We start from the raw sequence: 12595 nt of genomic DNA, 5'->3' as shown, positions 1-12595 counted from the left end.
TCAACATTCAGGGTCCTCGTGAGGATTAAATGAGATTTCAAAAAATAAAGTGCTCACCTAGTGTATTGCCTGGCACATAACAAATGCTCAATAAACTCGATTATAATTTTTTCAACCTAAAAATAATAATGGGGCGCACAGGCTGCGGAAGGCCAAGACTTTTTGGGTTTTGTTGTTTTCACGTCAGGAGAGCCAAGGAGGAAGGCTCTAAAGGAGAGGTACTTGGAGAGAGGTGGAAAGAGGGCAACTCTTAGGGACACTTAAGTCAGCCTAGGGCTTGGCCCCTTTAAGGAGGGCGGGGCCACGTGACCCAAAGGGTCACATGGCTCGTGGGACAAGATGGCTGCGCCCGCGCTAGGGCCGGCTCGAGGACGAGGCGCCGGTCTCGGTCTCGGTCTCTCTTTGCCTCTGCTCTTGCTGCTGGGCCGGGCGGCGGGGGGCGAAGAGGCCAGGGCCGAGGCGGGCGCGGCGTCCCTCGCGGGCTCGTGCGGTTGTGGCACTCCCCAGCGGCCCGGGGCCCATGGCAGCTCGGCGGCCGCGCACCGATACTCGCGGGAGGCGAACGCCCCGGGCTCGGTATCCGGAGAGCGGCCATTCCCGCCCACCAAGGTGCTCTCTTGGTTCCCTAACGACGGGTGGGGGTCGCCGGGTTCCTCGACAGGGTTGGGATGGGTAAGGCAAGGGGTTGGAGAAAGGCAAGTAAAGATTATAATCACATTGCCAAATCGCGCACTTGCAGATCCAGTTTGATGAGAAGTTCTTCCGCTCTCCGAAACGGCTGGGTCTTGGGGCTCTGCGTAATGCTGAGCATTAGGGAGTTTGGTTTGAGGACAGTTGTCTCTCCTTTTCTTACCTCTTATCTCCTGCTTCCTCGTTCTTGCACCCTGTCTTCTTGATGAGGTTCTCAGAATTTTAAGTCAGATAGATGTGGGTTTAAGTCCTGCGTTCCTCTCATTAATTGTGAAGGAATCAGGACACTGGGTGTCAGTGTCTCTAACCTTGTTGTTTACTTATCAGTAGTCTCTGACAGTAGACTCTGCTTCTTGAGGACAAGGACTTGTCTTATTTATTCTGCTATTCCTAGCACTTTAGTACATGGGAAAGACTAAACAGTAGTTGTTTTATTACTATCGTTTATCTATACCTTGCACAGTGCCTGAATGTTTTATGTGCTAGGATATGTAAATAATAACATTAATAATAACTATTACTTAGTTCTTAATTAAAACAAAAAACAAAAGAATAATAACTGTTCCTTAGTTCTTACCATCTTCCAGATATTTTGCATATTGGTATGGTTGTGAAAACGACTTAAATCTGTTGACTCCCAAAGAAGTTCTTCTTCTTGAATACTAGTACACCCTTTCCAGCTTTTTCCGTCCCAGTTTTTTTTTTCCTGTGGGTTAATTCTGACCAATTTTCAGGACTTAGGTGAGAGGTAACATCCTCCTGCAGGCCTTAACCTGACCTCTTTCCTTCCTTCCCCTTCAGTATTTCCATATGCTGCCATAGTTGTACCTGTTTGCTCTGACATAACCATTACTGAAGATACTTGTCTGTTGGTGTCTCTCCCCAGCTAGGTTGTGAGAGGGAGGGGAGTCAGGACCATAATTTTGGACTTGGGTATAGAGTGTTAGGAGGTTGGTAGCTGGACTTCTCATTGTTTCTCCATCCTGTATAATTACTGGCCTTTAAAATTTTTCCTGTTGTTCCTCAGAGGATGCCCTGCATTATTAGTGTTTATCTTTTGTGTGGTGGGGAGCCTTGGTTACAGTTGTAGTGTGTGTTGGCCATACTTGATTTTAATTCCTCTATAACTTGAATGGTAATTGATAATCAATTTCTCCCTCCTCCTGCAGGGAAAGCCCTCTGTTTATCTGCTTTGTAACTAACAGGGGCGCTGTCTTATTTGCATGTACATTGGTCTGTGTCAAACTTTTGCCGAGAACCTTCTGGCCAGTACTGAACACTCCTCATTTTAAATACTCCAATGTCCTATTGATTCCAGAATGGGATGTACGTATCATTATAAGATATACATTTTTCATCCCTTTAGAGTGGTTTCGCGTCCGGACTGAGTATTGTATAGGTCATCTTTGGCCATATCTTGCATTCATTTTATAAAAGGAAAAATATATAATTAATTAATTTATATTTTGTATATGTGCATTTATTTTATGTTTATCTTCCCTTGCACTCAGTTTCTATAATGTTTGGCAGCATCCCAAGTTATTAGTAAACTAGCAGTTGTTGAGAACACAGCTCACAAGCCTTCAAGGACTCTTAAACTTAATGCCTGAACCTGAAGTAGACTTCTTATCAAGACAAAGGACTTCATAGGAGGCTGTTCTTTGTCGCTCTGTTTTCCTTGGTTTCAGATGTTTAGCTCATGTGCAGATGACTTTGGTCTAATTCTGACACTTAGTCATTTATTCTGAATTCAGGAAGTCCAATGTTATGTGAGATACATGGTCGTAGTGATAACCCTTTATTTTCTTAATTTTCTTTCTTTCTTTTTTTAAATAAAAGGATTATTTTTTTGAGCAGTTTTAGGTTCACAACAAAATTGAGAGGAAGGTAAAGAGATTTCCCATATACCTCCTGCCCCAACACAGGCATAGCCTTGCCCATTATCAACATCCTCCACCACAGTGGTACATTTGTTACAATTGATAAACCTACACCGACTATCATAATCACTATCATAATCACCCAAAGTCTATACAGTTGACCCTTGAAAAACATGTGAGTTAGGGGCACTGGCCCCCTGCGCGGTCAAAAATCCTTGTATAACTTTACAGTTGGCCCTCCATACCTGTGGTTCTGCATTCCAGGATCTAACAAAGTGCAGGTCATGTAGTACTGAAGTATGTATCTATTGAAAAAATCTACGTATAAGTTGACCCTCACAGTTCAAATCCGTGTTGTTCAGGAGTCAACTGTAATTTACATTAGGGTTCACTGTTGGTGTTGGACATTTTATAGGTTTGGACGAATGTACAGCGACATATGTCCATCACTATAGTATCATACAGAATATTTTTATTGCCCTAAGAATCTTCTGTGCTCTGCCTCTTCATCCCTCTCCCTGCTCCCCAGTGGCAACCACTGATCTTTTTACTGTCTCCATAAGTTTTGCCTTTTGCAGAATGTCTTATATTTGGAATCATACAGTATGTAGGCTCTTCAGATTGGCTTCTTTCACTTAGTAATATTCATTTAAGTTTCCTCTGTGTCTTTTCATAGCTTGATAGTTCATTTATTTTTAGTGCTGAATAATAATTTATTGTCTGGATGTACCACAGTTTATCCATTCACCTACTGAAAGGCATCTCGCTTGTTTCTGAGTTTTGGCAATTATGAATAAAGCTGCTATAAAAATCTGGGTGTAGGTTTTTTGTGTGGACAGAAAATTTTCAACACCTTTGGGTAAATACCAAGAAATGTGATTATTGGATCATATAGCAAGAGTATGCTTAGTTTTGTAAGAAATCACCAAACTGTCTTCCAAAGCGGCTGTACAGTTGTGCATTCTTACTAGCAACGCATGAGAATTCCTGTTGCTCCACACCCTTGTCAGCATTTGGTGTTGTCAGTGTTTCAGATTTTGGCCATTCTAAGGAATGTAATGGTATCTTGTTTTAATTTTGCATTTTTTGGTTGACATGCTGAGCATCTTTGCCACCTGTATATCTTCTTTGGAAGGTCCTTGGCCCATTTTTAATTGTATTGTTTGTTTTCTTATTGTTGAGTTTTAAGAGTTGTTTATTTTGGATAACAGTCCTTTATCAGATGTGTCATCAGCAACTATTTTCTCCCAGTCTGTTGCTTATCTTCTCAATCTCTTGACATTGTCTTTTGAAGAGTGGTCTCTGTCTAGATTCTTTTTTTTTTTTTTTTTTTTGCACGTGGATGTCCAGATGTACCAGCATTTGTTGAAGAGACTGCCTTAGCTTCATTGTATTGTCTTTGCTCCTTTGTCAAAATCATTTGATTATATTTATGGAGGTCTATTTCTGGTCTCTCTCCGCTGTTCCATTAATCTGTTTGGGTGTTCTTTAACCAATACATGTCTTGGCTACTGTAGTTCTATAGTAAGTTGCATAGTGTCTTTCCTCCAACTTTGTTTTTCTCATCAATGTTGTGTTGGTTCTTCTGGGTCTTTTGCCTCTCCCTATAAACTTGAGTATCGTATGGTTGATACCGATCAAATAACTTGCTGGGATTTGGATTGAGGTTGTACTGAATCTATTTTTGTTTTCTGTTTATTTAGTTTAATTCAATAAATACTTATTTGGCACACGTATTATATAAGACTCTGTCCTGTGTTCTGGGCTTAAAGAAAAGAAAGACCTATGCCCTACCCTCAAGGCATTGACTTGTTGGTAGACCTCTCTCTCTCTCTCTCTCTGTCTCTCTCTCTCTTGTCTCTCTCTCTCTCTCTCACACACACACACACACACACACACACACACACACATAATCACAGTTATATGCAAGCATCATTTTTCTATAGTGACAGTCCTATAGTAGGAGTATGTACAAAGTACTTGGAGAGGAAGAAAGGATTCTTTTTTCCTGGACAAGTCAGGAAGTGCTCAAAGAAAAGGCCACATTAGGCTAGGCCTTGGAGGAGACATTTTCAGGAGTTGGGGATGGAAGGGCAGATTGAAGGACATTGCAGGAAGGAGAATAGCATGGGTACAAACAAAGCATTGTACAAGTGCATGGTGTGTTCTGGGATATGTAAGTAGTTTAAGGTTTCTGGGGGTGACATTTTCACCCTTTTTAATGTAACACTTTTTAGGTGTGAGTCTTTTTTAAAAAATATTTTGATCAATTTAATGAACACTTGGCAAGTGCTATTTACAGAGAAGTAAATAGCACTGGGCTTTACCCTCAAGGAATTTAGGTTTCACTAGAAAGTTATGGCAGTAAGAATTGTCTGGGAAACAATATAGATATTTTCAAATTTTACTTAACTTCCCTCTGGTTAAAAAATATACAATGCTCATTGAGAAAACTATTCTAACAATGTTCTGTACAGCTTATTATTTTATAAAAATGTATCAAAATGTTTTAATCTCCATGTATCTTTTAAAAGAGTTGTTTGAAAAGGCATTGAAGATCATGAGACAATAAAATTGTATGTGGTATCTCTGTATATGTGGGTAAAGTCCGTCAATTTCCGGTCTGAGGATGGTTTGATCGGGTAATGCTTACCTAGGTGTCAAGACACAATTGAATACCATCTCTTCTGTGACCCCTTTCCTCCAGGAAGAAGTAGTGTTTCTATCCTCTAAATCCTCATAGCATTTTGTCAATGTCTGATGGAAACTTGTATATTTTCTGTAAAGTAGTGTTACTTGTGTAATTGATACCTCTTTCTACCGGGGAAGCAACTTTTTAGGCCTCTTTTAATGTTTGTATCCTCCAAGCGCTTTACACATTTAGGCATTGTGTAACAGTTTCTGGAATGATCTTTTACCTTTTTTTGTTGGATACAATATTGAGAAACTGCCAGGGGAATTAAGGGTATGAGATACTTTTTAAAGAAACCTTTGGAAAGCAGTCTTTTTGCTGTATCTCATCCTCCCCAGGATCCTGTGAGATATTATGCCCCACTTTACAGATGTGACAACTGAGGCTGAATAGAATCATGAAATCCCAGTGCTTGAAGGAACTTTAATGCCATTTCATCCATGATTAGTATCAGTAGAGTGACAGGATGATATAGGTAGGTAAGCCCTGTGTAGATAGATAAGGCAGCAGTTTGTGGGCAGATCCAGGGAGATTGCTTCTCTTATTATTCACCCAGCTTTCTCCAGAGCCTTTAGCTTTTTACTTAGGTTTGAGGAGAGGAAGGAAGGAAAAAGGAGAAGTGCTACACAAAAGAGTTGCCTATAAACTTATTTCTTTTTTGTGTGTAAAACAAAAGTCCCACAGAAGCAAGTGAAAGAAAAGATTCTTAAAACTAGCTTAGTAGGCTGATAAAGAAGTGTGGATAGGGACATTTATGGGCTCTCATGGCTGGGAAGTTCAAGTGCAGATATGGCCCCAGACACAGCTGGATGCAGGGCCTCAGGCAGCATCTCCAGATCCCTCTTTTTGGCTCTCTCTTGGCAGCTCCTCTTTCTTCTATGTTGGCTTCATTTTTAGGTAGTATTCCTTCTCCTAATGATCAAAGAGCTGGAAGAGAAAGAGAGTTTTCTTTCCCTCATAGCTCCAGCAAAAGTTCTGAGATTAACTTTGATTGGGTCGTGGGCCTATCCCTGATTACATCTCTGTGGTCAAAAGAATGTGGTAATTGGCTAGGCCTGAGTCATGGGGCCGGGGCGGGGTGTGTGAGGGGGGGGAGTAGGGGGCGTGGGGCAGCATCATCCAGCTCCACCTGAGACATGTACTTAGTCGAAGAAGTGGTTTTCAAAGAGATGTCACTTGCCCTTACAAGAACAGGAGGGAATGGGTGCCAGGTGGGCAAAAATCATAGATGTCCACTGCACCTGGCCAGAGTGTGTAGCCCAAATATGGTCCTAGTGATAAGAGAGTTGCTTTGACTTCACCTGTCCTTTTGGCTTGCTTGGCAGTGGCAGAAACTGATGTGGCAGAAGGGGTTTTAACTTACCTCCAAGGAGGAAGGGATTGTTTGAATCTGGACCTTCATGAAGACTTGATCAAAATGGTTCTTTGTATTTGGTTTAGGAGTGTGAGACCTGATGCTCTGGATTTCACTAGAACGACATTTTACATTTGTAGGACAGAGACTTCACTTCATTAGTGTAAATTGGGAATTATGATCCTGTCAGAGCCATGCAGGCTATTTTTATCTATAGGCTCCAGAATGGAAACTTGGCTTATTCATTGCTGGCTATCTCTGATGGTTAATGAAAGAAAAAAAAAAAATTAGGCCAGGAGTCCACAGTGGAAGCTGTGATTGTATTAGCATTGTTGCTGCTCACCTTGAGGGAGAGTGGGATGAAAAACTGAGATAATTGTAAAACTTCATTGGGTACAATGGGCACAGTTTCCTGTAGGCCTTGTGTTTGCACCTTGGGATGAACAATCGTTCTCAGAAAAGGACCTGCTTGTCTGCTGCTGGAAAGCTTTTTTTTTTTTTCGTTAAGTCCTTTAGGAAACATGAAACCTTTTATTAGATCATTTTAATAATCATGTTAAGTTTTCGTCTGCAGGCTTCTATTTTTCTGCTTCTTTGCAGAGCTGCTTAAAATTCTGACTTCTCATCTCGACTGAGGAATCTTGTGTCCCAGATGCTTGGAGAATAATGAGAATAATGTGTGAACCTAGTTCAGTCTTTGAGCAGAGTCTCTTAAACAAGTTTCACTGTGATGCAGACAAGCTATCCATGTCTGGGATGGTGTTATAAAAGACAGAGAATTTTTATAATTAGGAATAATTCAAATGATACATCTTTCATTGTATCCGTGATGTCTCTCTTTCAGTCAATGAAGTTTCTTCATCCATCCATCCCCCCCACTTCCTTCCTTCCTTCTTTCCTTCCTTCCATGAATTATGCACCATACTAGGAGCTGGGGATATAGAAGTGAAAACTTTATTTCTGGTCCCCAAGGAGGCTGGGATCTAGCATAGCGCAGGTAAAAACAAGCCATTAAAGTATGTACAGTGTGTGCCAGTTGTTTAGAGAGGTGTTTGTCAGAGGATCCCAAATGAGGGGGATATGCCCAGCCAGCAGAGGGAAATGCAGGCAGGAAAGGCCTTCTTCTGTAGGAGGTGATCCTTGAGCACTGATGTTATTCACATCACAAGAGATGAAGTGCAGGTGGAGTACAGGGTGAGAGAGATGGGGAGAGATTAGGCTCTGATGCTGAGATATTTTACCCTCAAAGGTGATGGGGATCCCTGAAGAATTTAAGTAGGAAAGTGGTATAATCAGATTGACACTTCATTGTTTGTTTTTTTGAATAGAGTACGTTACATGGTTTTAAAATTTTTAAAAAATTCTATAGAAGGGTGTATAGTGAAAAATTTTCCACTTACGTAATAACCTTCCCCTCGACAACCACTGCATGAGTTTCTTGAATATCTTCCCAGAGCTGTGTTCTGCAAATGTAAGCAAATCCAAAAAAATATGTGAATCTATGTTCTCCCGCCCAACTCCTTTTCACGCAAATGATAACACACCATGCTTTCTAGGGTGCACCTTGCTTTGTTCACTTTCCTCTTTATCGTGGTGAGATCTCTCCATATCAGTATATTAAAGTGTCTTTTTTTTCCTGTTGTTTTCCTTCTTTTCCTTTTCTTATGGCTGCCTAATTTTCCATTTTCTGGGTGGCCCACAATTTAGTTAATCATTCCAATATTGAAAAATATTTAGGTTGTTTCCAGTCTTTTTCTGTTCCAAGCAGAGCTTCAGTAAATTGTGTGGGATACAGAGGACAGATGTTTTGGAAAGTTCAGCAGGGGCTTAAATACTTGTTGTTTGAATGATTGAAGGGAAGGTTGATGGAGGAAGGAAGGTTGAGGAGAGGTTGATGGCTTAGAGAGGAAGGGATGAGACTGGAGGCAAGGAGACAATTGTGAGGCTACAGCATTAATCGAGGAAAAGAAAGGGGAGAGGACAGAGGGATATATATTTAGGATACCCAGTAAAACTGGATGACCGCTGTAATGTTGGGATTTCCCCAGTGATGCTGAGGATGGACCTGTGTTTCTTAACTGAAAATTTTCGGTGTGATCCTTAGATCTTATGTTTAGTGCTAGGAAAACGTGAACAGAGCAGCCTCAGTTGCTGCCCTCTTGGTGTTTAGAGGTTATGTGAAACAGTAGATAGGAACAATTAGAGTTTTAATAAGGTATTAAATAAGGACAAGACATGGTCCTTTAGTAAACCTTTTAGATTTTCCATTTCAGTGATTTAAGTCTTTTCCATTATCATTGGGAACCTAGATTCACTCAGTGGGTTTTAAAATATATTATATATGGGGACTTCCCTGGTGGTCCAGTGGTTAAGACTGCGCTTCCACTGCAGGGGGCGCGGGTTTCCCTGGTCGGGGAACTAAGATCCCACATGCCGTGTGGCCAAAAAAAATATATATATATATATTGTATTTGGCATTTTTATATTTGCTTTTAAAAATAATTCAAATGAAATACAGACATAATAAAGGACAAAAATGCACAAATGTATAAGGAAGTGGAATATTCTCCCTGCCTCTGCACTGCAGCCATTAGCAGCTTGGTAACTGTTGCTCCAGACCTGTTTCCATGGCGTGTGCAGATGTGTATTATGTAGCGTTTTTCCTAAAGAAATTACTACCCTAAAGAATTTTCACTTCTTTTTGTGACTAATCATTCATTGGCATATGCCATGATTTTACTCATTTCACAGTGGCTTTTGTGGCGGAGGTTGGCTCGCTGTTGGGTGCTTACTGTGTGCTGGCACTCTACACTTGACCCAGGTTCACTCCGGCGGTGACGGCCTGACTTCCCGTGTTTCCCCTTTTGCTGCAGATGGTCCCCATCCCTGCCGGAGTATTTACAATGGGCACAGATGATCCTCAGATAAAGCAGGATGGGGAAGCACCTGCGAGGAGAGTTGCTCTTGATGCCTTTTACATGGATGCCTATGAAGTCAGTAATGCTGAATTTGAGAAGTTTGTGAACTCAACTGGCTATTTGACCGAGGTAATGGGGTTGGGATGGGGAGGAAGAACTTTATCAGTTGACCGCTTTTTCCTGTGTGCCCAGTGCTGTGATAGGCACTTTATGTATATTTCATGTAATTTTTGTTCTCATAGCAACCCAGTGAGGCAGGTTATTTTTCAGGTGGCAAACTGGGGGTTAGCAAAGTGATTTGCCCTGAGACCCACAGCTGGTTAGCGGCGGAGCTGGGATGCAAGCCTGGCCAGTGTGACCCCAGGACCTGTCTTCTTAACCATTATGCTCTAGTGTGTCAGTGCTTTAATCTGCCAGAGAGCATCACTGCCCTTTCAGGCTTTCTGAGATGATAGCGTGTAAAGTAAGGCCACTTCTCCCTCTCAAAAAATTATAGTTTGGATGTTCCAGAAGCATTGCATAATTCATAAGTAATAGATGCAGAAGTGCAGCTTTTCATTTTTGTGGTTTTATTCCAGTGCCTGACGACTCATAAGCTTTCCTTTGGCAGTTCCAGGCTTTATCCTGTGGTCACTGAATCACAGAGCAAGGTTCTGAAAGTGGATGTTTGTCCTAAACGGGAATAGGAAGAGAGAGGCTTTCTCGTTTATGAAAGTTTCTGTGAGTGTCTAAAATATCCTTGTTGTGTAGGTTTCCCATTTTTTTCTTACCAAAGGACTCTACCCTACCCTTGCCTTCAGTTTGTGGAGTCCCTGTCCTTGTTTTTGTTTTTTTCCAGGCCAGAACATCTTCCTTTCTTTAAAAAAAAAATTCAGAGCGAATGCTGAAAGCAAAACAACATCCAAATTTGGTTTTGCATTTCTTTGGAATTTCTTAAAATATACAAAGTAGTTGTCTTTTTGTACCTATTTGTAGTTAGAAGTTGCTGTTCTTTTTGTTTCATGAGGATACTCTCAGGTCAAGTTCCTCAGTAGTCTGATGAAGTTAGAAGTGGGCTTCTAAGGCAAGAAGCTTCCCTTAGACTAGGGTTCCCATCAAGACTAAATAGAATAAGCAGAGTTTAGGGCATCTAGGAGCATGGGTGAGGAAATATTGCATCTGGATTTCTATTACCCTCTAACTGAAGTTCAGCATTTCCTTCAGTTAGGAATAGACAACATACCACAGTAGTGGCAGTAGTGCCTATGACTTTATCACCAATAGAAATCACAGACATTTTGTATCCCATTATTGTTGTTGTTTGTATTCATCCTCACTTTAGAAATGATAATTATGAGACCTGCCACTAGATCTTATTTAATGTATTATTTATACATATTTATATTTAATGTGTAGATATATATATACACACATATATGTATATGTTACTATAGCACAAATTTTTTTACTAATATTTTGATATAACTAGTTTTCTTTGTAATTGTATTGATTTTACTTTATACACTTAAACATTTCATTCTGAGAAGGAGGTCCTTAAGCTTCACCGTACTGCCAAAGGGATCCAGGGCACAAAAAGGGTTAAAACCCCTGCTTTGGATAAAATATTTCATATGATTATGGCATTCACGTTTCTTTTCTTCCATTTCTCCAACTTCATTTTATATCGCATTTCTCTTGCTCACCATGTTCTAACCCTGCTGTTCTTGTTTCTATTCTTTGCAGACTTGACACTCTTTCCCATCTTGGGGGTGCAGCCCATACTTTCCCCCTGCTTGGAATTTCCTGACCCCGTTGCCTGTCCCCTTTTTGCATGGCTGGCACCTTCTCATTCTTGAGTCATCTCAGCTTAAATATCCCTCTCAGGGAGGCTTCCTCTGCCCACCCTATCAAAAGGAGGCTTCTCTCTATACACTCTGCCTTACAAGGTCAAGTAAAGTTGTAATTATATTCTTCCTTTCTTTGTTTGACTTGACTTCTGTTTGTGTCCCCATATGTGAGTGCTCTAAGGACAGAGACCATGCCTCTGTGATATTGACCTTGTATCTCTGTCATTTAGCCCAAAGCCAGGCATCTGATAGGTGTTTGGTACATGTTGTTGAGTGAAGGAATGGTCTGGGTTCTCAGGCATGGTGATGCCACAAGGGAATACAGAAATAAGAGCTGGGGTGGAGAAAGATGATGAGCTCTAATCAGGAAAAGGAGTTTGAGGTGCTCACAAGGCTGGAAATACAGGGATCTAGTAGGCAGTTAGTATCATGTGGTGAGGAGAGGAGAGGACTGGAGGTGGAGATACGAGCATCATTTGAAATGCCGGTGGTGGTTATAATCATGGGATTTCAAGAGTTTGTCCAGCAGCAGGTCCGTGTATCTCATCGTGTGATCTCTTAGACCACCTATATTAGAATCACCAGCTTATCTGTTCACACGGGCAGGTTCCTTGGCCTCACCCCAGACCTACAGAATCAGAACCTCTGGACTTGGGGAGCAGTGCTGTGTAGCTATAACAAGCTGGCCAGGTGATCTCAACTGCACAAAGCCTGAGGGCCACTGGTATAGAGTAAGAAGAGCAGAGAGCCAGGGCAGAGCGCTGGGGAGCAACAGTGTCTTAGGGGCAAGAAGAAGAGCCCATGTATTTCAGGAGATGAGAAGGAGGAGTCTGAAGTGGAGGAAGAAAACTAGAAGAGTAGAATCATGGAGACCAAGAGACTGCATTGGGTGTTTCCAGAACTGGGGTCATATGCAGCAGAGAAAACCAGGTAGATATGGACTTGAGACAGTAATGGTAAATAAAAATGATTAAAATACAGAATTCCATCTGGTGCTTGAATTGGGCACTTGAGATGTATAAGCACAGTGGACACCTTAGTGGAGTGTGTCAGAATATCAACAAACAGTGCCATTTACTTCTTTTAGCTAGGTTCCAGGAGCAGAGCAAAGGACAAATGTTGATTACATAATCTGACATGTAAAGAATCCTGTTATTTTCCAAAGTCATTTGTAATACTTGGGGAGACGTGTTTCCATCAACAGAAACAATCACACTCTCAATAGCTAATCTCTT

General features: G+C 41.2%; 1 protein-coding gene across 5 annotated transcripts in view; it reads left to right on the top strand.

The window, feature by feature from the left end:
- The first annotated feature begins 320 nt into the window (after positions 1 to 320).
- The window catches only part of SUMF1 (sulfatase modifying factor 1), a 110743-nt gene continuing 98468 nt past the window's right edge, over positions 321 to 12595 (top strand). For all 5 annotated transcript variants that reach the window (XM_036870066.1, XM_036870062.1, XM_036870064.1 and 2 more), the window contains exons 1-2: positions 321 to 609; positions 9490 to 9663. In XM_036870066.1, coding sequence (XP_036725961.1) covers positions 340 to 609; positions 9490 to 9663 — 444 coding nt within the window. In that variant the 5' untranslated portion in view covers positions 321 to 339. The remainder of the gene's footprint in view (positions 610 to 9489; positions 9664 to 12595) is intronic.

The sequence above is a fragment of the Balaenoptera musculus genome, chromosome 11 (genome assembly GCF_009873245.2).
Source record: "Balaenoptera musculus isolate JJ_BM4_2016_0621 chromosome 11, mBalMus1.pri.v3, whole genome shotgun sequence".
Classification (NCBI taxonomy): domain Eukaryota; kingdom Metazoa; phylum Chordata; class Mammalia; order Artiodactyla; family Balaenopteridae; genus Balaenoptera; species Balaenoptera musculus.
This window is presented reverse-complemented; position numbering and strand designations above follow the sequence as displayed.